This window comes from Hypanus sabinus, chromosome 14 (assembly GCF_030144855.1).
Source record: "Hypanus sabinus isolate sHypSab1 chromosome 14, sHypSab1.hap1, whole genome shotgun sequence".
Classification (NCBI taxonomy): Eukaryota; Metazoa; Chordata; class Chondrichthyes; order Myliobatiformes; family Dasyatidae; genus Hypanus; species Hypanus sabinus.
Window position 1 is genome coordinate 2137737 of NC_082719.1, and position 27264 is coordinate 2165000.

Here is a 27264-nt window from a genome sequence, read left to right on the forward strand (position 1 = left end):
ATCATTGGTCAGGTTCAGATTGGCCAACAGTGGGATGATTCAGGTTCAGATTTAACTCAATCCTGACTAAGTGTTCAGGCACAACAGCCAATTTTACAAGGCATATGGTTGATTGGGATTAGTTAATGGGCTGCTCCATGGTGGAAAAGACCTGTACCAAGTCTGGGATAGGCCCAGGCCTTGTTTCAACCTGTGCCCATCTCAGATTGGCCTCCTGAAAAGTTATTCACAATGACTAATATTCCTTGTTTCTTGAGCTGTTAACCAAGAATTTTCTTAAAGGTCTGCTGGGTCAACCAAAGTATGCTTGTAATTTGTTTGTATTTCCATTACATTGAAGAGAGCAGGGGTGCACTGTCTGAATCTGCAAAACAGTCCTGCTTATTTAATTTGATGGCCTAGCTCTGATCAAGACACCTAATTATTGTTTCCTCACCTGAATAACATTAACGAAGTTCAAGGATGAACTCCTCTCAGTTCTACGATATGAGGCTTCACTGTCTCCCCAGTAACACATTATCAATGGGACATAATGGTCTATGTTTATGTATGGCGGTAAATTGGAATGGTCTGTTTTCGTACCAGGCACAGTACAACTTGACTGGACCAAAACAATACGGCCTACTTTTGTATTTCAGTTGAAAATAATATTGTACAATCTCATCTCGTTAAGATAAGCTGTATTAGACATACTTTAATCACATTGTTCAAATATTAATGATCAAATAAAGGCTCACTATTTGATGTAACATAGTGTTAGTGGCCATGGCAACTCATTTTGCAGTTTAAGCATTAACTCTCCCTGCATATTTTTCATCAACATTTCAGTTATGTATTTTGTATGTGGTTCATTACAATATAATTTATTAAAGTAAAAATTAATCAGATTCCAGTGGAGTATGCGACACAAAAATTCAAAACCATATTCTCAAGGCATTATTGTTTTCTTAAATTGTATTGTTTATTTACTTCTGTCAACCATCCTGTCCTGAATACTGAAATATTTTCATTTATCACCAAACTTCCCTGTATATTTACACTATCCTCCCTCATTTCCTTTCTCTCAACTGCTATCCATTTTTAATTAGATTGACTCATGGTAACATGATAGGGAACAGTTTTAAGGTGCTTGGAAGTAGGTACAGTGAAGATGAGAGATAAGGTTTTTCTACACAGAGTGGTGAGTGTGTGGAATGGGCTGCTGGCGACAGTAGTGGAGGTGGAAACGATAGGGTCTTTTAAGAGACTCCTGGATGAGTACATGGAGCTTAGAAAAATAGAGGGCTATGGGTAACCCTAGGTAATTTCTAAAGTAAGTACATGTGCAGCACAGCATTGTGGGCCGAAGGGCCTGTATCGTGCTGTAGGTTTTCTACGTTTCTATGTATCTTCATTCCCTGCGATGCCTTAAAGCTAATGTTTCAATGTTGCCAAACACAGACATCAGTGTTCTCACTTTCAAGTTACGCCTCAAAATTCATTTGGTAGAGGTCAATTTAAAAAAGGACTCTTGCTGAAATACTGTAGTATCATTTTTTCTGCAAGGAACTTTCAGCAAGCTCTTATGGTTTTTAAACATATAGTTAAATAGTATTTTACTGTTGGAATAAGATGATTTATGAATGATTAACAATAAGATTGATAAGAAGGGAGATTGAATGGATTTCATTAGATCCTGCCCGTTCATCAAATCAATCTGAAGCCCTTTTCATGCATCTTCTATAGCAGATGCTTTACTGAGGCTTGGAGATTAGTAAATACTTATAAGAGAGAGGATTGAATGCCTTGCTGATTGGTTCAAAATCCTAATAGCCCAGAGAGGATTCAGGTCTGCTCTAATGTGAAGTTAGCATCACCATTTCATTTGCAGTCTCCTTTAGAATAACGCAGAGGCCTTATTCACCACAACGATTATGAGTTTCAAAAGTTCACTCAAGTATTTACATATTTTAGTAGTCATTTTGTTTACAATGAATATGTTCAGCAAAATATTATGGTACACCACTAGAAAAAAGTGTAGTGCATAATAGGGTTAATAACAATTTTTAAAAGATATACTGTAGCGGTGTGCTACACGCAGCGCTAAAATTACGACACGGAGTCGGTAACTGCAGTCGAAGGAAAAAACTTTATTCGAAAACTTCAGCCTCACTTTTAAGCCTCTGTCAACCGGCCCCCCATGGCATAGAGGCTCCAAAGCTCTGTGCTCGCAAACCCCCGTAGGCTATCTAATTGTGAGTCGGTTCGGATACGCTAGGAAATGGGGCGCCACATAACCCCCCCCCCAGAACCGGCGATACACCCCCCAATGTCCACAGTCTGGGCCAGAACCTGCTTGGAAGGTCGGCCTCTGCGCCGAGGCGCCGGAAACTCGGCCGGTTGCACCAGGTCCACATGGGCCGGCTTGAGGCGGTCCACCGTGCAAACCTCCTCCTTCCCCCCAACGTCCAGCACGAACGTGGACCCGTTGTTCCGGAGCACCATAAACGGCCCCTCGTATGGCCGCTGCAGCGGTGGCCGATGCCCGCCCCTTCGTACAAACACAAACTTACAGTCCTGTAGGTCTTTGGGTACGCAGGTCGGGTGCCGCCCATGCTGTGAAGTGGGTATGGGGGCCAGGTTACCGAGCTTCTCGCGAAGTCTGCCCAGGACTGCTGTGGGTTCTTCCTCTTGCCCCCTTGGGGCTGGTAGGAACTCCCCGGGGACGACCAGGGGCGCGCCGTAAACCAACTCGGCCGACGAGGCGTGCAGGTCGTCCTTGGGCGCTGTGCGGATGCCGAGTAGGACCCAGGGAAGCTCGTCCGCCCAGTTGGCTCCTTGCAGGCGGGCCATGAGGGCCGACTTCAGGTGACGGTGGAAACGCTCCACTAGCCCGTTCGACTGTGGGTGGTAGGCAGTTGTGTGGTGCAGCTGAGTCCCCAAAAGGCTGGCCATAGCTGACCACAGGCTGGAGGTGAACTGGGCGCCTCTGTCGGAGGTAATGTGGGCTGGTACACCAAAGCGAGATATCCAGGTGGCGATCAGGGCTCGGGCGCAAGATTCGGAGGTGGTGTCAGTGAGCGGGACCGCCTCTGGCCATCTTGTGAACCGGTCCACGACAGTCAGGAGGTAACGCGCTCCACGCGACACTGGCAGGGGGCCCATGATATCCACATGAATGTGGTCGAAACGCCGGTGGGCGGGATGGAACTGCTGTGGTGGGGCTTTGGTGTGCCGCTGCACCTTGGCCGTCTGGCAGTGCATGCACGTTCTGGCCCATTCACTGACCTGTTTGCGGAGTCCGTGCCAAACGAACCTGCTGGAAACCATCCGGACAGTTGTCCGGATGGAGGGATGCGCCAAGTTATGAATGGAGTCGAAAACGCGGCGCCGCCATGCTGTCGGGACGACTGGACGGGGCTGGCCGGTGGCGACGTCACAGAGTAGGGTCCTCTCACCCGGGCCCACGGGGAGGTCCTGGAGCTGCAGACCGGAGACTGCGGTCCTGTAACTCGGAATCTCCTCATCCGCCTGCTGTGCCTCTGCCAGTGCCTCAAAGTCTACCCCTGGGGAAAGGGCATGAATGGTAGGGCGAGAGAGCGCATCCGCCACGACATTGTCCTTACCCGAGACGTGCCGGACATCCATCGTGTATTCAGAGATATAGGACAGGTGGCGTTGCTGGCGGGACGACCAGGGGTCGGACGCTTTCGTAAACGCAAAGGTAAGCGGTTTGTGGTCCGTGAACGCGGTGAAGTGCTGACCTTCTAGGAAGTACCTGAAATGCCGGATTGCCAGGTAGAGCGCCAACAGTTCCCGGTCGAAAGCACTGTATTTGAGCTCGGGTGGCCGCAGGTGTTTGCTGAAAAACGCCAGGGGTTGCCAGCGACCTGCGATGAGTTGCTCCAGCACCCCACCGACTGCCGTGTTAGATGCGTCCACTGTGAGGGCGGTAGGGGTGTCCATTCTGGGATGTACTAGCATTGCGGCATCCGCCAAAGCTTCCTTCGTTTGAATGAAAGTGGCGGTGGACTCCTTGTCCCAGGTAATGTCCTTGCTCGGACCCGACATCAGGGCGAACAGGGGGCGCATGATCTGGGCAGCTGAAGGCAGGAAGCGGCGGTAGAAATTGACCATACCTACGAATTCCTGAAGGCCTTTGATCGTGGTGGGTCGGGGGAAGTGGCGGACCGCATCTACCTTAGCGGGCAGAGGGGTTGCCCCGTCTTTAGTAATCCTGTGGCGCAGGAAGTCAATGGTATCGAGTCCGAACTGACATTTGGCAGGGTTGATTGTCAGGCCGTATTCACTCAGTCGGGCGCAGAGTTGATGGAGGTGAGACAGATGCTCCTGACGACTGCCGCTGGCTATGAGGATGTCATCCAAATAGATGAAAGCGAAGTCCAGGTCCCGTCCCACCGCGTCCATTAACCGCTGGAACGTCTGTGCGGCATTCTTCAGGCCGAACGGCATGCGGAGGAACTCGAAAAGGCCGAATGGGGTGATGAGAGCCGTTTTGGGGACGTCGTCAGGATGCATCGGGATTTGATGGTATCCCCGGACGAGATCTACCTTGGAGAAGATCCGTGCGCCATGCAGGTTTGCCGCAAAGTCCTGAATGTGCGGCACAGGGTAGCGGTCCGGTGTGGTAGCCTCGTTCAGCCTGCGGTAGTCGCCGCATGGTCTCCAGCCCCCCGTCGCTTTGGGCACCATGTGCAGGGGGGAAGCCTATGGGCTGTCGGACCGCCTGATGATCCCCAATTCCTCCATCCTCTGGAACTCCTCCTTCGCCAGTCGGAGCTTGTCCGGGGGAAGCCGCCGAGCACGGGCATGGAGGGGTGGTCCCTGGGTCGGGATGTGGTGCTGTACGCCGTGCCTGGGCATGGCTGCTGTGAACTGCGGTGCCAGAACCGATGGGAACTCCGCCAGGACCCTGGTGAAGTTGTTGTCGGACAGCGTGATGGAGCCGAGGTGAGGGGCCGGCAACTGGGCTGCACCCAGGGAGAACGTCTGAAAGGTCTCGGCAAGTACCAGTCTCTTCCTGGGCAGGTCGACCAGCAGGCTGTGAGCCCGCAAAAAATCCGCACCCAGAAGCGGTTGGGCTACGGCGGCCAGTGTGAAGTCCCACGTGAACTGGCTGGAGCCGAACAGTAGCTGCACCTGACGGGTGCCATAGGTCCTTACTGTGCTGCCATTCACGGCCCTCAGGGGGGGACCCGGTGCCCTGCTGCGGGTGTCGTAACTCGTCGGAGGTAAAACGCTGATCTCAGCCCCAGTATCGACCAAAAACCGGCGTCCCGACCTTCTGTCCCACACATACAGGAGGCTATCCCGATGGCCAGCCGCCGTAGCCATCAGCGGCGGCTGGCCCTGGCATTTCCCGGGAACTTGCAGGGCGGGCGACAACGGCGGGCTTCTGCACCCCACCGCTGGTGGTAGAAGCACCAGTGTTCATTGGGCCAGGGGTTGGCGGGCTCTGCGGCCGGGCCTGGACTGGTTTGCTGCCGGGAGCGGGGCTGGGAGATCCGTGCGATGGACGCCCCGCTCACCTTTTTGGCGTTCCACAGCAAGTCCGCCCGGGCTGCCACCTTCCGGGGGTCACTGAAATCCGCGTCGGACAGCAGCAGGCGTATGTCCTCAGGCAGCTGCTCCAGGAATGCCTGCTCAAACATGAGGCCTGTGTGTCCCTCGGCCAGAGACAACATCTCGTTCATTAAAGCCGATGGAGGTCTGTCGCCCAAGCCATCCAGGTGCAGTAAACGGGCAGCCCGCTCGCGCCATGAGAGTCCGAAAGTCCTGAGGAGCAGGGCTTTGAATTCCGTGTACTTGCCGTCTGCCGGGGGCGACTGTACGAACTCCGCGACCTGGGCCGCTGTGTCCTGGTCGAGGGAGCTCACCACGTGGGTGTCTTCTGAGGTGATCTGGCGAACGTGGAATTGGGCTTTGGCTTGCTGGAACCATAGGTCCGGGCGCTGTGTCCAGAAACCTGGCAGTTTCAACGAAACCGCATGAACAGAGGCGGCATCGGTCATTTCTGGTCCAAAAATTGTTTGGACCGTCGGGGTCACCAATTGTAGCGGTGTGCTACACGCAGCGCTAAAATTACGACACGGAGTCGGTAACTGCAGTCGAAGGAAAAAACTTTATTCGAAAACTTCAGCCTCACTTTTAAGCCTCTGTCAACCGGCCCCCCATGGCGTAGAGGCTCCAAAGCTCTGTGCTCGCAAACCTCCGTAGGCTATCTAATTGTGAGTCGGTTCGGATACGCTAGGAAATGGGGCGCCACAATACAATATTTTTATCTTACCCAATCTTTCATAAAATCAAATCATTAAGCTTAAATAGTGTGTTTATAAAAACAGCATCCTATAAAATTGTGATTCACACAAAATGCTGGAGGAACTTAACAGATCAGGTAGAATCTATGGAAATGAGTAAACAATCTGTTTTGGGCCGAGGCCCTTTGTCAGGACTGGAAAGGAAGGGGGAAGATGCCAGAATAAAAAGGTAGGGGGAGGGGAAGGAGGCTAGCTGGAAGATGATAGGTGAAGTCAGGTGGGTAGAAAGGTAAAGGCTGGAGAGGAAGGAATCTGATAGGAGAGGAGAGTGGACCATAGGAAAAAGGAAAGGAGGAGGGGATCAAATTAGAGGTGAGAAGAGGTAGAAGGCCAGAGTGGGAATAGAAGAATAGGGGAGGGGGAGAGATTTGGTTTTCCAGAAGGAAAAATCGATACTGTCAATGAGAAAGGGTAAATTTGGGTAAATTGGTTTATTATTGTCACATGTATCATAGTATTGTGAAAAACTTGAATTGCATACCATCCATACAGATAATTTCCTTACATCAGTGCTTTGAAGTAATACAAGGTAAGCCAATAGATGAGTACTGAATAAAAGGTTTTGGTTACAGAGAGCGTAACAAGACTGGTGCCTGGACTGGAGCAACCGACTGACTAGGAGCTGCAGCCGGCAGAGGTGATTGTAAGTTGGAGGTTGGGAATTGGGACTGAGGGAATGAACGGCTGATGTTGAATAAGGACTGGAGAAAGAGGACACATCAAAGGCTGAAGATATTCTAAGAAAAGTGGAACAGATTACTTTCATTACAATAACACAGAACATATTTAGTGACTTTGACTAAAGCCCTGTTGGTACTTTGGCAAGTTTACTGAAGTGTTCAAAATAAGGAGTTCCGAGTGACATGGTCATGAAATTGAGGCTGTAATGTTCAAGGAAGAAAAGGAAAGTTGGAGAGCAAACCAAGCGTCCAGAAAATAATAGATACCACATCTACAAAAGGTTGCCAGAATCCTTACCTGTCAAACAATGGCTTCTCACCACAGTCAAAGGCTTCTTGCAACTCCTTCACTAGATTAGCCTGACCAGGTAGCCGGAAAAGACCTTCTTCCTTCAGTCCTCGCTGACGGATGAAGTCCGCGCACTGCTCCACAAGTGTCGGGGCCAAGCGCATGCCATACCGTCGTTCATATCGGACAGTCTCCTCAAGCCGCTGGCCAAAGATACCTATCAATCACAAAATGAGATTGTTCCACGTTGAAGCTTATATTTAACAAGCTATGCAGCAGTGTCAACTCATCAGGAAATACAATCACAATGTTTAAATCATTTGTTAAATGATGGAACAGCATCAGGCCTTCAAAGTCAACATCTATTTAAAGACATTGCTTCATTCTTTTTGTTTATAAAATCTTCATCATACAAAGTATGTGTCTCTGTGATCATATGTAACACACTGCAATGGAAAGTTAATCGTTGAATCTAAATAACTAGCCTGTGATTAATTCTCCACTCTGATCGACCTTCAAGTTTACAACAATTAGACAGGAACACTATTTTTAAAGGTGACCCATCTTTTTGTGTAAAGAATTTTAAACTTGTAGAAACACTGAATCACAGCTGATACGATACAAACAAACAGACTGACAGACTTCAGTGTTTTTAAACAACTGCAATCTGGATCATGGCTCAGCAAAACTTACCTTTTCTGAAGCTAAAGCATCGTCTAATTTTCCTGTAAGTAGTTTTTGGAAGGAGTGTGGGATATGTCAAAGCATTAGTCGTACAAAATATAATATTCTTATTCTCAGGCATTGCAAAGTGTTCAATTTTGTCTGTTTTGCACACGTTGTCCACATTTACTATTGTTCAAACTGGAAGCCACTGTGATTATTATCAAGCCAAAAGGTAGAAAAAACGAAATGGTGAAGGTTCACAAGCAACTGCTCATCAAAGGCAAGCATGAAAATCTTATCAGTGTGCGCTCGCTGTTCTGCCTGACATCTTTAAGAGGGACACTTCCAGCTCCTGGCTCTGTCCACGTTACTTACTGCCTCCAGCAGTGAGACTGAGGCAGAAAACATTCAGTCAAAAGGAGAGCTGACTTCCAGCTGCAGTCTAGTCACATGCGGCAGCTTTCCAGCAGGCAGTTAATGATCTCTTTGACATTCTTAAGTAGTGCCAATGTAAGAGAGGGAGAGAGAGGGAGAGAGAGAGAGTGGGGTGTGAGAGGGGGGAGAGAGAGAGAGGAGGAGGGGGGGAGGGGGAGTGGGGGAGGGGAGGGGAGAGGGAGAGGGGGAGGGGAGGGGAGAGGGAGAGAGGGGAAGAGGGGAAGGGGGAGGGAGAAGGGTGAGTAGGGGAGGGAGAGAAAGGGAGAGAGAGGGAGGGAGAGAGAAGAGAGAGTGGGGGTGAGAGGGGGAGAGGGGGAGAGAGGGAGCAGGGGGAGGGGGAGTGGGGAGAGGGGGAGCGGGGAGGGGGAGAGGGGGAGGGGAGGAGTAGAGGGGAGGGAAGAGGGGGAGAGGGAGAGAGGGGAAGAAGGGGAGGGGGAGAGGGAGAGGGAGGGGGAGGGAGAAGGGTGAGTAGGGGAAGGAGAGAAAGGGTGAGTGGGAGAGGGGGAGGGGAGGGGTGATAATGAGGAAGGATATGGGGAGGGGGAGAAAGAGGGGGAGGGGTGAGGGAGGCGTGTGGGGGGGAGAGGGGGCAGGGTGAAGGGGAGGGGACAAGGGGGAGAGAGGGGGAAGGTGGAGTGGGGGACAGAGAGTGGCAGAGGAGAGGGGAAGGGGGAGGGTCTTGTAAGACAATAATTCATCAAAATTATTGTAATGTCTTTTCTTTCTTCTTCATTAACTTATTTCTTTGGACAGGCTTTAAGCGGCCAATGTAAGGCCAGCCCCACTCTCTCAGCTACTAAGCAGCAAACAATAATGTAATCTTGGGTAGGTAAATGATTAATAGGGAAGCCTGATCTGTAACTGGAGCTGCCAGCCTTTGTATGTTTAGTAAGGTACTGTGGCAGTTGTTCTCAGAGTACGAACGGCGTTTTTTCAGCTCCAGGGTAAGGAGAGGGATGTTGCTGCCAACTGAAAGCAGATGGTCTAATGGTAAATGATTGATCAATATAAAGAGTAGTGTCCTTTTAAACACATTGCTGATGAACCTGGGCAGTTTATTCTAAAGCTACACACACAAAAGTGCTGGTGGAACTCAGCAGGTCATGCTGCATCTATGGAAAAGAGTAAACAGTTGGTGTGTTGGGCCGAGACACTTCACCAGGGCTGAATAAAATAAATGGTGGGGGGAGGGGAAGAGGCTAGCAGAAGGTGACAGGTGGGTGGGAAAGTCAAGACTGGAGAAGAACGAATCTGATGGGAGAGGAGAGTGGACTCCAGGGGAAAGGGAAGGAGGAGGGGAAGTAATGGGCAGGTGAGAAGAAGTGAAAGGTTAGAGTGGAAAATAAACAATGGGGGGGTGTGGATTGTTCACTGGGAGGAGAAATCAATGTTGGAGGCTACCCAGACAGAATATAAGGTGTTGCTCCTCCAGCCTGACGGTGGCCTCATCTTTATTCTAAATTTGATTTGTTAGCCTTATTTCATTCCACCGAGATGCAACACTAAGCATTAGAGGAAGTCATTCCTGCCCGTGGCCATCAAACTTTACAACTCCTCCCTCCGAGTGTCAGACACCCTGAGCCAGTAGGCTGGTCCTGGACTTATTTCCACTTGGTGTAATTTACCTATTATTATTTAATTATTTATGGGTTTATATTGCTATATTTCTACACTATTATTGGTTGGTGCGACTGTAATAAAACCCAATTTCCCTCGGGATCAATAAAGTATGCCTGTCTGTCTGTCTAAATTAACCCCCAAAGAAACACGAAAAGCAGAAGTCAAAACCCATTGGAGGTTACTTTCAAGATGTTGTTGGCGATTTACAGTAACATTTTGCAGGTAGATACTCCACTAGGTATACTTCCTCTTAACTACAATCACTTCAAACTGCAGCCTGCAATTTCCATTTACAGAACGCACTTTTGAATCACCTGAACATATTAGCAATTTTACAAACTCCTAAGGGTTCGCTGAACTTGACTTTCAGCAATGCAGCTATGGCACCCTGAAGTGGACAGAGGTCAGCCATCCCCCCAGAAGAGAGAGAGTCTTCAATTCAGATGGAAGTGTCGAGGCCAAGAGCAGGAACAAGTTAGTCCCACTTCTCCACGCCAGCCAAGATCCTCCAGCTAAGTCTTCCTGCATTTAGCCCATCTTCCCCCTCTTTTCACTCTTGTCATCGAGCAGCACATTCAGGAATCTTTTGCACATTTGTTGTTTGTTGGCCTTTGTTATACCTGGCTTTTCATGGACTCTGTGGTGTTTCTTGTGGGTGCCTGTAAGAAAATGAATCTCAAGGTTGTTTGTTGTAGTATAGTGGTTAGCACAACGACTTAGAGTACAGGTGACCAGGGTTCGATTGTTGCCGCTGCCTGCAAGGAGTTTGAATGTTTATCCTGTGACTGTGTGGGTCTTGTCTGGGTGTTCTGCTTCCCTCCCACAGTCCAAAGACCTTCCGGTTGGTAGGTTCATTGGTTACTGTAGATTGTCCCATGATTAGGTTAGAGTTAAATTGGGGGTTTGCTGGGCAGCATGGCTCAAAGGGCTGAAAGGCCTACTCCACACTGCATGTCAATAAATAAATAAGACATACATACTTTGATAATAAATTTACTTTTAACTTTGTATTTCCCTAGTAGAAGTTGACCAGCAGACTTCATCAAGCAGCACTTGAAGCCATAATGTGGCCTCAAACCTACACAGGCATTGCAGATCTGACACAATCTAGCAAAAAGAACCAGCAAATGCTCGAAACCTGAACTACAAACAGAAATTTCTGGAAATAGTCAACAGGTCAGGCAGAATCCATGGAAAAAGAATCAGTCAAATGTTTCAGCTCTGCCATTCTTTATCAGAACATTTCGTCAGCAGTTCAGATGCTGGCCCCAGTACTCTTATTGGAAAGATAAGGAGGTTTTCACAACCTCAGGTTGTTAGAAGGCACTTTATACTGATTGAAATAGTTTCTACTGTACCTTTTCACAGTTGTGATACAACATGGTATTGACCCGAGGCTGAATTGATTCCTGCTAATCATGAGGTAGTCATTATCCAGGATAACTTCCCTCCAAAATCATGCCATATGATTTTTTTTTAAATCTAGAAGGAGGATGGCAGGTATAGTATAAAATCTCATACAGCGTGCAGTTCCCACATTACTACACTGGACTTTTGAAATGTCTTCCATCTTCAGTAAACATGGTTTCCACTCAACCATTGTGGATACAGCTGTCACATGACTGCTCCCACCCCTACCCCCAACCAGACCAAACAGAAATAGGGTTATCCTGCCCCTCACCTTTCAGCCCACCAAACACTACATCCAGCATATCATCCTAGAGTATATCATCTCTGTGCACCCCTGCCATGCTTTCTGCTTTCCATGGGATCACATACCCTGCAAGTCCCTGGTCTCCTCACCTTTTCTACCCATCTTTCTCTGTGCTATGTTACTTCCTCCTGCAGCCATAGGTCATGCAGCATTTATCTCGATACCTCCTCCAGTCTGGTCGACTACATTCAGTGTTTGCAATGCAGTTTCCTCTTCACTAGCAAGACCAGGTGTAGACTAGCTGATCAGCTCAGGAGCTTCTGCACTCTGTCTGCAACAGCCATTCTCAAGTTAAGAGTTGTAGGTTACTATAACTCACCTTCCCCACTCCCATGCCAACATGTCTCTCCTTGAGCTTCTCCAGTGCTAAGTTGAGGCCAAATGCAAACCAGAAGAGGAGTAACTCATATCCCACTTGGTAGTCTACAACCCAATGGTAAGAACATGCAATTCTCCAATTTTAGTTAACTCAATTCCCATTACCACCAGAACAAACAAGGCCTCGTTTTCTTTGTTTATCTTTTCCATTCCCCCTCACTCAACCTGGTTCCATTTGCCAATCGCCCATACCCCTATCTAATTGGGCTTTTTCTCCCTTAGTCCACCATAGCCACTCCTCTTCCCCACCTGCCCAATATCCCTCCAAAATTAGATTCCACCTATCACCTACCAGCCTATCTCTATTCATCTGCCTTCACTCCCCCATTCGGTTCGATCTTCCTCTTCATTTTTTCTCTCTCTTCTTGTGTTTCCACTGATCACTAACCATCCTCTGTCCTAACACTCCCTCTACCCCATTTATAACTACCTTCCACCATCCCTGCCTCATCCTTTTCCACCCAGCCACTGTCTCACCCTCTTTTTCACTTTTAGATATTGATTATCTTCCCTCTCGGTCCTTAATCCCACAAACGGTTAGCAACCCCTTTGCCTGCAGAGTTCTTGAAGCAGTTTACTTGTGATTACTCTGAGTTGGAAGCTGAGAGTTTTGTGCTTAAGTGTGTGCTGTGGCAGTGTTTGCATGCCATTGCTTCCTATAAGGCTCAACCTAACAGCATAATTGGCAGTGAAGAGTTCAACCCCTGAGAGGGGGAATGACACTGTAACCTGTGCAAATCCCCGCAGACTCCCACAACTCTGATCTGACTCGGAGGCTGATGTCAGAACTTCCTTGAACAGCTGAAAGGTGTCAGATCCCAACGGAGTACCAGGCTGGGTAATGAAAATCTGTGCTGACCAACTGGCCTGAGTGTTAACAGACATCTTCAAACTCTCACCTGCTTTAACAACCATCACTGATTTGAGGGGTCGGTCATGGCTAGAATTAACTACTGCCTGAGCAGGCACCCGGACCTGCTGAAGTTTGCCTACCATAGGTCTACCGTCACTGCAATCCCCCTTAGCTCTCCACTCAGCTTTGGAGCACGTGCACAAGAGCAAAATATACATCAGGCTTCAGTTTGTTGACACCCCCCCCCCCCCCCCCCCCCAGCATTCAACACCATTGTCCCATCACTACTAATCACCAAGCTTCAAAACCTGGGCCTCTGTACCTCCCTCAGGAAGTTGAGGGAACACACACACACGGACACACACACACACACACACACACACACACACACACACACACACACACATGCACGCACTCCTCATCAGTGGAAAGAGTGAGCAGTTTAAAATTCTTGGTGTCAACATCTCTGAAGATTTATCCTGGATCCGACATGTCGTTGCGGTTCCAAAGAAAGGACACCATAGGCTGTAATTCATTAGAGATTTGGTAGGTGCGTTTATGATGGGACACTCCCATTGTGCACGTACTGGGGACCATATGTGCATGACCTGGGCATGTGGCAGTAGCCAAATGGAGATTACTGGGCATGCTTGCGTCTCTTCATGTTCGCAGCAGTGAGAATTATTGGAAAGCCCCTTCTTCAGGCCACGTAGACCAGTGTGGGTGAAAATTTCCACGGCAATCGTATACAGTACTTAAAATGTTCCTGTCGTCGCCGACCTGACCCTCAGCCCACACTAGTCCAGTCTGCAAACTGTACGTAATGTCACCCGACCTGACTCTTGTATCAATGACTTCGCAGCTGAGCCTACATTTAATTGCTTAATCAAATTGGTTTTGCTGTCTTTGGCCTGGTATCTGTGAGGGGTAAAGGATCTGGAAGGTATTGTCTAAGCAGTGTTGATGAGTTTCTGCAGAGAATCCTGGAGGTGACAGACACTGCTGTGTGTCGGTGGTGAAGTGGGAGAATAGCTGTGGGTGGACTGAAGCATCCTGTATGGCACTCATCCAGGCAAGTGGAGAGAATTGCAGCTATTCCTGACTTAGGCCTTGTTGATTGACTAATTATGATTTGAGTTGCTGCACGATTCCTAGCTTTTGAACTGCTCTTGTAGTCACATTGTGTATATGGCTTCTCCAGGTTAGTTTCTGATTACCTTAAGGATCCTGACAAGCTGCATCTTCACCAGGTATGGGAACAGCCAAGCATCAGACCAGAAGTCCCTACAAAGGACAGTGAGAACGGCTGAGGGGGGTCACAGGGGTCTCCCCACCATCCATCGGGGACATTTATCAGGAGTGCTGTGTACGCAGAGCCCTTAGTATGATCAAGGATCCCATCTGTCCATCCAGCATCCTCTTTGACTTTCTAGCATCAGGCAGGAGACTCCGATACATGAAAACAAGAATGGTCAGGTTGGGAAGTTTTTCCCTCAGGCCTTTACACTTCTGAACTCCCTGCTACATTGCATTCAAATGGTCACATTCTGCACCATTTTACTTTGCTTATTTATGCAGGATGAGGCTTGTTTGCACTCTGGAACATCTGAGATGCCCTTCTTCAGAGAATGGGATTTCACCACTGTCGATGCCCTCCATCACATTACCTCCATGTCCTGCACGTCTGCCCTCACTCCATCCTCCCACCGGCATTACAGGGATAGGGTTCCCCTTGTCCTTACCTACCACCACACCAGCCTTTGTATCCACACATCATTAGCACTGGCGTGATTTGTTACAATCACATTTGGAATATAGTCAGGTAAATTTACTGAATTACTAACAGAACCCCTTTGAATATTCAATACTAGTGTCTTTTCCAGACTCCCAATATACACCCCCTTGTTACAGTGTTGAGGGGTGGCACAATAAACATGCAGCTAACCAGAAGTTTAAAAGACAAACATAACTGTTCCTACCCTGTAAGTGGCAGGAATACGCTTTTAATGATGTGCTAATAGCAGGAACATCATCCTTCCCTGTGTAGTTTGAATTTCTCCTGTATGACTGGTTTCACAAGCCACAACTATCAGCTAATTGCATGCAGGTTTTATTTCCTGAAGACTGGTTCCTATTTTAGTTCATCCATAATTATCCTATCCGTAATTTCATAACCCCAGAATACTCCCTAACTGCACAGGGTTTCTGCCTTCCATGTCATTATTTGCCAGGGGGTTTTGGAAATTCGGTGTATGCAACACTTGCTGCCTCACCTTTTTCATTTCATTAAGGAGCTACAGCATGGAATTGTTATTAACCCACCCCTCCATCTCCCTCCTTACTCTGTCTTCTTCCCGATTCTTTTCCAGTCCTGAAAAAGATTGTCATGTTGTGTGCAGTTCTGGTCACCTAACTATAGGAAAGATATTAGTAAGATTGAACGAGTGCAGAGAAAATTTAGAGAGATGTTGCCGGGTCTTCAGGAGTTGAGTTACAGGGAAAGATTGAACAGGTTAGGACTTTATTTCTTGGAGCGTAGAAGAATGAGGGGAGATTTGATAGAGGTTTACAGAATTATGAGGGGTATAGACAGAGTAAATGTGAGTCGGCTCTTTCCACTTAGATTAGGACAGATAAATACAAGAGGACATGGCTTTAGGGTGAAAGGGGAAAGTTTTAGGGGAACATTAGGAGGAACTTTTCACTCAGAGAGTGGTGGGAGTGTGGATCGAGTTGCCATCTGGTGTGGTAAATGCGGGCTCACTCTTAAGTTTTAAGAATAAATTGGATAGTACATGGATGGGAGAGGTCAGGAGGGTTATGGATTGGTTTCAGGTCAATGGGTCAAGTTTTGGCACAGACTAGAAGGGCTGAATGGCCTGTTTTCTGTGCTGTAGTGATCTATGGTTCTATGGTTCTGATATTCGTTCCTGGCCCAAAACATTAACTGTTTATGATACTCCATTGATACTGCCTGACTTGCTGAGTTCCTCTGGCATTTTGTGTGTATTGGTATAGGATCATGGCTCTTTATATTTATTTTTTATTTATCTATTGAGATAAGGAATTGGGGGCAGGGGGCAGAACGTACGATTCTTTGCCAGGACTCTTGGCTGGCCCCTCTGTCATGACAAACACATGAGTGTGCCCATCATTAGCATTACAATAGTATTGCCCTCACCGGACACATAAATGTGGTATCATATAAATAATTCATAGGTCAACATCAGCAAACTAAAATAACTGACTGTTGACCGAAAGAAGGGGAAGGTAGGTGAACTAGAGCCGGTCTTCATTTGGGGATTGGCTGTGAAGCATTAAATTCCTAAACATTAACATAAGACCACTCGGCCCATTGAGTATGCTCCGCCATTTCATCACGACTGATCCAGTTCCTTCTCAACACCAGTCTCCTGCCTTCTTCCCGTATCCCTGCATGCCCTGAATAATCCAGAATCTATCAACCTCTGCCTTAAATATCCCCAGTGCTTTGGCTTCCACAAATTCCATGGACTCACCACTCCCTGGCTAAAGAATTTCCTCTTCATCTCTGACAACTTGTCCTGGGCCCAGCACCTCGATGCAATCGCTTTGCTAGGAAAGCATGCCAGCATCTTTACTTTTTTTTAAAAGGAGGTTAAGGAGGTTCGGTTTGTCGTCATACTCTCAAACAAACTTCTACAGTTTTATGAGCGCACCTGTACATACATGTGCTTGTTCATATGACAATAAACTTGATTTTGACTTTGGTAGAGCTGGTGCCAAAGGTCATCGGGGTTGAAGTACCAGGATGAGCACCAGGAACAAAAGGCCTTGGTTCCTATTTCTTTGCAAGGGGCAGGGGTACATTTTTCACAAGAGTAATAATTTTTAATGGATATTCAATCTTGGGAAATTTGCCTGTATAAAGTGACCTAACTTGGGAAAATTGCCAAATAACATGAAAACATACCCCACAAGAAAAATGTAGACTGAACTATCAACTGCCTGATGTCTTGCAGTCTGCTGGCTGTTTCATTCATTTACAGGCCACAGCAGCAGTGAGTATAATTGTACAGTGACAAGTGACAGAACTACCCAAAAGGGATTCTAGCAGCACAGATTAGAAGGCACATGAAGCTTGCTGAACCAGAAAGCAGCCGATATGCAAAGGCCATACTTAAGGACGACTAGAAACAAATACTCTGAATTATTTCGTCACTGGGTTTGTATTATAACACAGCCTGCCGCAGTGTGACAACAGCATTGCCAGTGGATGGAATCAGGGCTTTCAGCCCTGTGAGTCTGCACCGGTCATCGAGCACCCTTTCACACTAGTCTTCCCACATTCTCGTCAGGGCTACTGTTAGATCTACCTTTCCTCCATATACTAAAGTCAATTAATACTTGACAATTGATCTACTAATGCGTACAGTTTAGGGATGTGGAAGGAAATTCGAGCTCTCTGAGAAATCCACCAAATGATAGGGAGGATGTGCAAACTCCACTCTGATGGCACTGAAGATCTTAGTACTGCACTGCTGCAAGACACTGCACATCACATGTCAGTGATTACACAGGACAAAGATTCGGCCTCCTAAATATCATTGGATGTACTTTATGGATTTTGAATCACTATAACATTTCCCTATCACGCACCTTCTTTTGGAATCTCCTGTATTTCTTATTTCAATTCATAATTCAAGTCAATTGAAATGTCGCTCATAATGCATCCTGAGAAGTTTTCTATTTTGTCTGACATGCCTGGGCACGCTTTGGTTTGCCAGCATGACCCACAACAATGGCATCTTTTTAGTGATCCTTCAGTATTAAGCCTGAAAGCTGCGCTGCTACACGATCACAACGTCCACCCTTCAATACCAATCAGCTGTACAACACACTACCAAAATTTGGAAATCTTGTTAAAACACACACAGCTACAACTACAACTGGAACATCTGCAGTGATCTGCAAGTAGCAGTGTTACCACTAGGAATGTAGCTCAGATACACCGAGTACTGTTGTTTCATTTGTGAACAGGACAGCCGTGCTAGAGTCTCATTACATTAAAAAGGATTTACCACTCCGTAAGCAGTTGGTTCCAGGGCAGAAAGGTATGGCACATAAGCCACTTGTAGACTCAACAAAGATAGTTCCGCCTCTTTTTCACATAAAAGTGGGGCCTATGAACCATTTTGTGAAAGCGATGAACAAGGAAGGTGAAAGATTTTGATATTTGAGACCCAGAACACCTCATGCCAAGATTAAGGAAGGCATTTTTGTTTTGTTGTCAATTACAGAGCACCAAACTGCATACAGCTGGTTGATAATGTGCTTCAAGCATATAAAACCATGGATTGCAACATGTCACTAAAGATTCATTTCCTGCATTCCTATATAGACTACTTCCCTGCAAATCTTGGTTCTGTCAGTGACGAGCACGGTGAAAGGTTTCACCCAGATGTTGCAGCCATGGAGAAATGGTATCACGGCAACTGGAATCCATCAGTGCTGGCTGATTATTGTTGGACCTTTAAGCAAGAAGCTTCAGACACTGAACACAAACAGAAATCATCAACTACACATTTTTCACTGAGTTGAACTATTGTAAAGTGTCAGCACTGTTATGCAATTGAGCACAATATATTTATTAAAAGTTATTTTTTTGATTTCCAAATTCCTACATGATACAAGTAGTCTGAAAATATATTTGTGTTCAGCTTCATAAACACAAAAAATTTCTGAGGAAGCAAAAAAAATTGAAAAAAATTTGAAAAAAAATTGCTGCCCGGCATAATAAATCTGATTCTGACTGAAACTGTGAGGTTGCAGCTCTCCTACCCTGTGCATCTGTGTTGCCCCGCTGTTGGCTAGCAAACAGAGCGTGTGATAGGAAATGGATGCAATCCTTCCAGTATTTAGTTGGACAAGAAGTCTGACAATTTAGAGGCAGCAATGGGTTTCAGACAGAGATAGCAGGAAAAGGTGAAACTGACACTATTTTTGGATGAAAATGCTGAGGCGAAGCATGAAGATGGGATGACAAAGGCAAAGATACAATGTATCTAAAAAAGGGAAATGAACAGCATTTTTTCATCAGTTAGATTTTTATCTCATTCCTTTGCAATGCATTTAATAGTTTTGAGTAATATCTTGCCTGTACCATCATTATCAAAGCAAAGGCCTTTCAAAATTTCTTCCATTTCTTGAGCCAAAATATATCACATGATCTTCAGCAAATCTTTAATTAAGTTGAATGACCCCGTATGTTGGCCCTCCTTTTTAAAAGAATGTGACAAATACGCATATATTCAATGTGATTTTTAAGAGTTCTTTGCACCATCTGAAGGAAATTGAAAACACATTTCATTTCTCTTCCACATTTGTGCCGTTTCTCATTCAAACTACTATAAACTCTTAAAGCAGTGTGTTAATTCCCTTCTCCACTTGTTGAGGTTACATCACTCCATTCATTCTTGGCTTCATAGCAGGCTTTTCCTTTATCAAAACCTGTGATTTACTTGGTAATTGTACAGCATTGCAGACGCCAGTTCCTTGCCTGCCACCCTCACTGGTGATAATGCAGAACACATTGAAAAGGGTTAACAATATTTACACCACCTCGTTTCTCATTGTCTGATGGTAGAAACAGCAAAATGATAAGAACACAAGTCTCTCTCTGGCTACACTCCACACTCATTCCATTGTTCCAGATTACTTCCAAGAGTTGTAATAGGAGAACTTTTCAATCAACAGTGGACTGTCAGAAGTGACAGGCTGCTTTCCAGAAGTTACAATACCCTAAAACGGGTTACACTGCCTCATAAACCACACAAAAAATACTCGGTGGATTGGTTTTAAAAATAATCTTAAAATTACTTAAATGTTTTCATTGCATGATAAGGCTGAATCTGGAGCTGCGCTACCTGACTCAAGCCTGTGCTGCACCCAGCTAAATGCCATGGCTTCAGTTCCGGCAGAGCTTGAAAACAAATGCAAGTCCCTCATCTCTGACTGGTTTGGCTCAGACTAGGTTAGTGCACAGGAAGACTTCAACCCCATCTTTGCAAGTGTCTCCCCTTCCTGCAGTTGGGTAGAGTGGGTGCATGGCTCATTTGGGTGGGATTAGCGATGACAAAGACGTCTACAGGATCGGGCTGGGGTTGAATTGTTGACTAGAAGATCTGACCTAAATTATTTTTCCCGTTTCTGACTACGAACTTGGGATTTGAATTATCATCATGAAAAGGTGAAATGACCTTTTTTTTCAATTCCATTTTTAATTTCTCACTTTTGCAAAGTTAAGCAGCTGATCTGAAAGATGTTTCTCACTCAAAGGTGCACTCCCTGAGTGACAGCTCCAATTTAATGCTCATGTTATTAAACCCATTTCAATTTGATTGACCAACAGAGGAAACCATCAGCCAATTCAGCTCACAATGGAAGGATAGTTACTCTCCAATTTTCCGAATGGGAAGCTTGAAGTACCACCACCTTGCTTATCAAAGGGTTTTCATATATAAACCAGTACGGGCTGAAAACAATAAAGCCAATTTGGAAAGTTTGGTTTGAAAAGTTTCAACATATTATTTTGCAACAACAGTAGATGATAAAAGGCACATTCCTCTTTCAGAAAGTCACACACATTTTTCAAAGCACACATGCAGACAGCTAATCAGTGCTGTTTTTCTGTGCGATGTGCCAATCAGTGATGTCAAAGCTCAAGAAAATAGCAAGAGAAGCCCAGAGGTGAGTATGATTATGTGGAAGAAAATTAAAATTACGTTGAGCAAGAAAAAATCTGCTGGAGGAATTCAACGGGTCATCAATAACTGCAGAGGCAGAACGATGGCCAGGATCAGAATCAGGTTTATTATCACCGGCATGTGACGTGAGACTTGTTGACTTAGCAGCAGCAGTTCAAAGCAATACATAATAAAGAAGAGGAATAAATAATAAATAAAATAAAAATAATAATAAAAAATAAGTTAATCAATCACAGTACACGTATATTGAATAGAATTAAAAAACGTTCAAAAAACAGAAATACTATATATTACAAAAAAGTAAGGTAGTGTCCATGGGTTCAATGTCCATTTAGGAATTGGATGGCAGAGGGGAAGAAACTGTTCCTGAATCGCTGAGTGTGTGCCTTCGGGCTTCTGTATCTCCTACCTGATGGTAACAGTGAGAAAAGGGCATGCTCTGGGTGCTGGAGGTCCTTAGTAATGGATGCTGCCTTTCTGAGACACTGCTCCCTGAATATGTCCTGAGTACTTTGTGAGCTGGTACCCAGATGGAGCTGACTTGATATACAACCTTCTGCAACTTCTTTCAGTCCTGTGCAGTAGGCCCCCTCCCCCATACCAGACAGTGATGCAGCCTGTCAGAATGTTTTCCACAGTCCATCTATATAAGTTTTGAGTGTATTTGTTGACATGCCAAATCTTTTCAACCTCCTAGTGAAGTATAGCCACTGTTTTGCCTTCTTTATAACTACATCTATATGTTGGGACCAGGTTAGATCCTTAGAGAACTTGACACCCAGGAACTTGAAACTGCTCACTCTCTCCACTTCTGATCCCTCCATGAGAATTGCTATGTGTTCCTTCGTCTTACCCTTCCTGAAGTCTACAATCAGCTCTATCACCTTACTGACGCTGAGTGCCAGGTTGTTGCTGCGACACCACTTCACTAGTTGGCATATCTCACTCCTGTATGTCCTCTTGTCACCATCTGAGATTCTACCAACAATGGTTGTATCGACAGCATATTTGTAGATGGAATTTGAGCTATGCCTAGCCACACAGTCATGTGTATATAGAGAGTAGAGCAGTGGGCTAAGCACACACCCCTGAGGTGAGCCAGTGTTGATCACCAGCAAGGAGGAAATGTTATCACCAATCCACACAGACTGTGGTCTTCTGGTTAGGAAGTCGAAGATCCAATTGCAGAGGGAGTTACAGAGGCCCAGGTTCTGCAACCTCTCAATCAGGATTATGGGAATGATGGTATTAAATTCTGAGCTACAGTCGATGAACAGCATCCTGACGTAGGTGTTTGTGTTGTTCAGGTGGTCTAAAGCCGTGTGGAGAGCCATTGAGATTGCATCTGCCGTTGACCTATTGTGGTGATAGGCAAACTGCAGTGGGTCCAGGTCCTTGCTGAGGCAGGAGTTCAGTCCAGTCATGACCAACCTCTCAAAGCATTTCATCACTGTTGATGTGAGTCCTACCGGGCAATAGTCATTAAGACAGCTCACATTATTCTTCTTAGGCACTGGTATAATTGTTGCCTTTTTGAAGCAAGTGGGAACTTCTGCCTGTAACAGTGAGAGGTTGAAAATGTCCGTGAATATTCCCGCTAGTTGATTGGCACAGGTTTTCAGAGCCTTACCAGGTACTCCACTGGGACCTTCCGCCGTGCGAGGGTCCACTCTCTTTAAAGACAACCTAACATCGGCCTCTGAGACAGAGATCACAGGGTCACCAGGCGCAGCAGGGATCTAAAAAACCGTAGTTGTGCTCTTCCTTTCAAAGCAGGCATGGAAGGTGTTGTGTTCATCTGGTAGTGAAGCATTGTTGCCATTCATGCTATTGGGTTTCACTTTGTAGGAAGTAATGTCTTGCAAACCCTGCCAGAATTGCCGTGCATCTGATGTCACCTCCAAACTCGTTCAAAATTGTCTCCTCACCCTTGAGAAAGCCCTCCGCAAATCATACCTGGTTTTCTGGTACAGACCTGGGTTGCCAGACTTGAACGCCACAGATCTGGCCTTCAGCAGATGACGTACCTCCTGGTTCATCCACGATTTGGAATGTACAGTAAGTCTTTGTAGGCACAGACTCATCCACACAAGTTTTCATGAAGTTGGTAACAACTGCAGCATACTCATCCAGGTTTGAAGATCCAGGTCTCTGCCTGCACTCAGGGAGCAGAAATACAGCTTGGTGATCAGACTTCCTGAAGTGAGGGCGTGGAATAGCACGGTAGGCATTCTTGATGGTGGTGTAGCAATGGTCCAGTGTGTTGCTTCCTCTGGTATTGCAAGTGATCTGTTGATGGTAATTGCTTAGTGATTTTTTCAGACTGGCCTGGTTAAAATCTCTCAAAACGGTGGTGAAGGTTTTAGGGCGCTGTTTTGTGCATGATGATCCCATTGCTCAGATCATCTAAAGCCTGATTGACATTGGCCTGAGGTGGAATGTATACTGCTACCAAAATGACCCCAGAGAACTCCTGTCGTAGGTAAAAAGGACATCACTTAACTGCTAGATATTCCAGGTCTGGTGAGCAGAATTGGGACAGCACTGATATATTTGTGCACCAAGAAGAGTTGATCATGAGGCTTACTCCTTCACCCCTGCTTTAGAGAGACTCTATAGATCTATGGTGTATAGTAAACCCGTCGATCTGAATTGCTGCATCCAGTATAGAAGGGGTTAGAAACATAGAAAACCTACAACACAATACAGGCCCTTCGGCCCACAAAGCTGTGCCAGAGGTTAACTAGGATTCCGTGAAACAAAGGACACACGTGGTCCCAATGTCTCTCTGATTTCAGGATGAGGCCCAGCATCGGATAAACATCAGAAACCTTTGCGTAAATGTAGAAAAGAACTGGCGTAGTTTTATGCACACCACTTTGCCTATGGATGCTTAACAAAACAGTGTATCAGTTTTGAAATCAGTGTGTGGGAATATACATTGGGAAGGGATTATGCTGGGGACTTGGACTGACCTTTAAGCAGGCTCAAGGGGGAGCATTGCAATATAACCATCATGAATTCTGGACTTTTGGTGTGATTACCTTGTGTTATTTCAAATGCATGTGAGAATCAGGAACTTAGAACTATCATGACAGGCGTTCCATTAGTGGTGGCTCCCACTGGGAATGTTGCTTCCAGTGGTGAAGTCATTTGGAGGTTGTAACATTTCCTCAGGACACTGCCCTGGATCATGGCATCAACGTGGGAATCCTGGGCAGCCATCAGAGTGGTTCAGGCCTCTCCTGACCGCCAAAAGAGACAGAAGAAAAATATTTGAGACATCCGTGTCAGGACTGCAAGTGGAGTGGGAAGGAAGCAGTATAATGAGGACAGGGGGAGGGTTGAGACATTGAACAGTAACGAAAGATAGACCAAGGAGGGGGTGAAGGATGATGGTTGGCTGGGGGAGGGAGAGACATGGATGAAAGGTAGAAGAGCACAGGGTAAAAGGTGGGGCAGATAGAGACAAGTGTATGACGGAAGGGTGAAAGTGGAAACGGAAGGTGATGAGCAGAAACACAAGGGCTGCTAAGTGCTGAAAACGGATAAATAACCATTTAAGGGAGAGACGAAGGGCCGATGGGACCAGAAGGGAGAGGGTGATATTAGTGTGTGCATGGAACCGGGGTGGGGGAGGGGCTGAGGGCAGACACGTTGATGTGGGTATGGAAAAGGAGCTGAAGTGAAACACATCCCAGAGCTCAAGATGTCCACTGTGGACAGAGCGCAGGTGCTCTGCAACCCAGGAGCTAGTCTGAGCTTGGTCTCACCAACATATAGGAGACCATATGGGGAGCACTGAACGCAGTCGACGAAGTTGAAGGAAATTCATGGAAATTCTTGCCTCATCTTGCTTTCGTGCCTGACCTGCTCCACTACCAAGCAGAGGCACAAACTAGAGGAACAACACCTCAAGTTTATGCTTAGATCATCTACAACCCACTGGTGTGAACTCTGACTTCTCCAATACCTTGCCTCCAATGCTCCCCACTCTCACACTTTTGGATCCACCCTGGTCCTTTTCATTTCCTATATCAGCTTCTCCAGCCCCCATCCCTCGCCCAGCTCCATCTACATATATCACTCACTGGATCCCTTCCCGCATCCATCCATCCCCCTTCAGATGCTTCCCAGTATCAGCTTTCTGACATACCAGATTCTAACCAACCCTTGCAGTCTTTGTACCCCATCGCTCTCCAGTCTCTTTCTCCAGATTCACTCTCCCGTCCCCTCATTTGGATTCATTTTGTTGGCTTTAAGGCAACAGCAATCGATAGTAATGGAGAGAAACACAGTGAACTGCAGTAAATATATATATTTATGTTAAATATCTACTGCAAAATAGAAACAAAAAAGTAGTGAGGTAGTGTTCATGGGTTCAATGTCCATTCAGAAACTGGATGGCAGAGGGAAAGCTGCTGTTCCTGAATTGTTGAGTGTGTAACTCCAGGCTTCTGTACCTCCTCCCTGATGGTAACAGTGAGAAAAGAGCATGCCCTGGGTGCTGGGGGTCCTCAATGGTGAATGTTGCCTTTTTAAAGCATTACTTCTTGAAGATGTCCTGGATACTACAGAAGCTGGTGTGCATGATGGAGCTGACTAAGTTTACAATTCTGCAGCTTATTTCAAACCTGTGCAGTAGCCCCCACCCCCTCCCCCCCATTCCAGACGGTGATGCAGCCAGTTAGAATGCTCTCCATGCTCTGTAGAACTTTTTGAGTGTCTTTGGTGACATACTAAACCTTCTCAAACTCCTAATGAATTATAGCTGCATTGATATGTTGGGTCCAGATCATATCTTCAGTGATATTGACACCCAGGAACTAGAATTTGCTCACTCTTTGTACTTCTTATCCCTCTATGACGACTATGACTCTATGACTATGTGCATCTGCACTCTTCTGTGTTTTTAAGGCCTCCACAGCAGTTTGGGTAAGGGATGGTTCTTTACTTTACCGTCAAACAGGTTTTCCATTCTGTAGTCAGGGCTACTCTTTCAGTGTTGACCCCTGTGTGTTGTTGTATTGGCATCAAACTGCTGAATGACATCACTGTTGCCCAGCTAACAGCCTCTGTCTGACGGCTTGTTACCCTGACAGTGGGCTGAGGTACCATTTCCCTCTATGGGCTCTGTGGTCAGAAGAAGCCATTTCGCCTTCTGATCTCATTCAAAATTGTTTCACACACAAGAAACCTGCAGAAATACAGAGTACTGCAGATGCTCGAATCTGGAGTGAAAATAAACATCTGGAGTACCTCATTGGGTCAAGCATCATCTGTGGAGGGAGCTGGAGAGATGATGCGCTTGTTCAGGAGTCCAGATGAAGGATCTTGACCCAAATGGTCAATGTCCATTTCTCTCCACAGAAACAAAAAGATGCTTTGGTCCACCAACCTTAAACTCATACAGATATTATAGAATATATCAGATGCAAAAAGGCAGCTAATTTGAACCATTTAGATTTATATTGCTCTGTAATCACTTACGGGAGCAAGGTAGAATGGTGTCAATTGTTACCCTGACTGGGTTGTGACATGGCAGAATGGCTTGGGTTAACACACGTGGACTCCAGTGAAGGGTGTTATGGGAGGTGCAGTGAAGTTTTCACAGGTGGAGTCCTCTTGATTCCATGGCTCCAGTCTAGATTCTAGTGCACTTATTGTGCAGAATGATACCCATGTAAAACTGGGATATGAGACTAAAAATAATTTTGGCCTAAAGTAATTATCAGCAGGGAAGTGGTCATAATTTGTCAGCTTACCTCCACCAAAAGGCGCCCAGATCACTCTGCGAATGGTCTTCACCCAGTCTTCCATGTCATTCTGTGCACTAGCCATGAGGAGGTACGTTTCATGATTGGTGGTCATCCGATCGCGATCTCCACCTAGAAGACATGGTACAGTTAGTGGTGCTTCAAAAGAAATCTTTGGAGTGAATTGTTTGTCCGTTCTTTGAAGGGAGGGCCTCAGAACAAAAGGACAGCCTGGGGAAGACGGTGACTGAGGATTGAGGAGACCAAGTAATTGAATGCATTTAAGAGTGACAGGTTCTTGAGTACGAAGAAGATTAAGTTTACAGGCAGAAGGCAGGGGAATGAAGTTAAAACTCAGCTACAATTGAATGGCAGAGCAGACTTGTTTGGCCAAATGGCCTAATTGTGTTTCTATATCTTATAATCTTCTCAACCCTATTCTTTTCACTTTTTAATGTGCCCCTGTCTTATAATGCTACCTGATTGGCCTGGTGGGCAAGGCTTTTATCAAGCTTCTCCCACCTGCCCATAGACTGTCAGATAATGCACAGATTTGTCGGTATCAGGACAATGCAACTCATTTGATCACAGTTACAATGGTATAAGCGACATACTGCATCAGAGTAACATCTTGCCAACAGTACTGAACAAAATATCTCCATGTCAGTGTTAAAAGTCAGAGCACAACCTACTTTTCTTATTGAAACACTGTCTCGTACCTCAGCTCTCCTGAATTTTAAGCTTGGCAGTGGGTGTTTTCTCCTCTCTCAAATGACAGAACAATGGCAGTTATATTGATCCCAATTAAAGT

The 27264-nt window shown here is 46.1% G+C and overlaps 1 protein-coding gene across 2 annotated transcripts in view; it reads right to left on the minus strand.

Annotated features, from left to right (window-relative positions):
- The window catches only part of arhgap24 (Rho GTPase activating protein 24), a 454853-nt gene that overhangs the window by 43973 nt on the left and 383616 nt on the right, over window positions 1–27264 (minus strand). Inside the window, exons 4-5 of one of the 2 annotated variants that reach the window (XM_059988689.1) lie at window positions 26463–26585; window positions 7296–7503 (exon numbers count right to left, since the gene is read on the minus strand). In XM_059988689.1, the coding sequence (XP_059844672.1) occupies window positions 7296–7503; window positions 26463–26585 (331 nt within the window). Of the gene's footprint in view, window positions 1–7295; window positions 7504–7979; window positions 8499–26462; window positions 26586–27264 lie in introns of those variants that run through there. The other variant, XM_059988690.1, reaches the window with a different exon arrangement.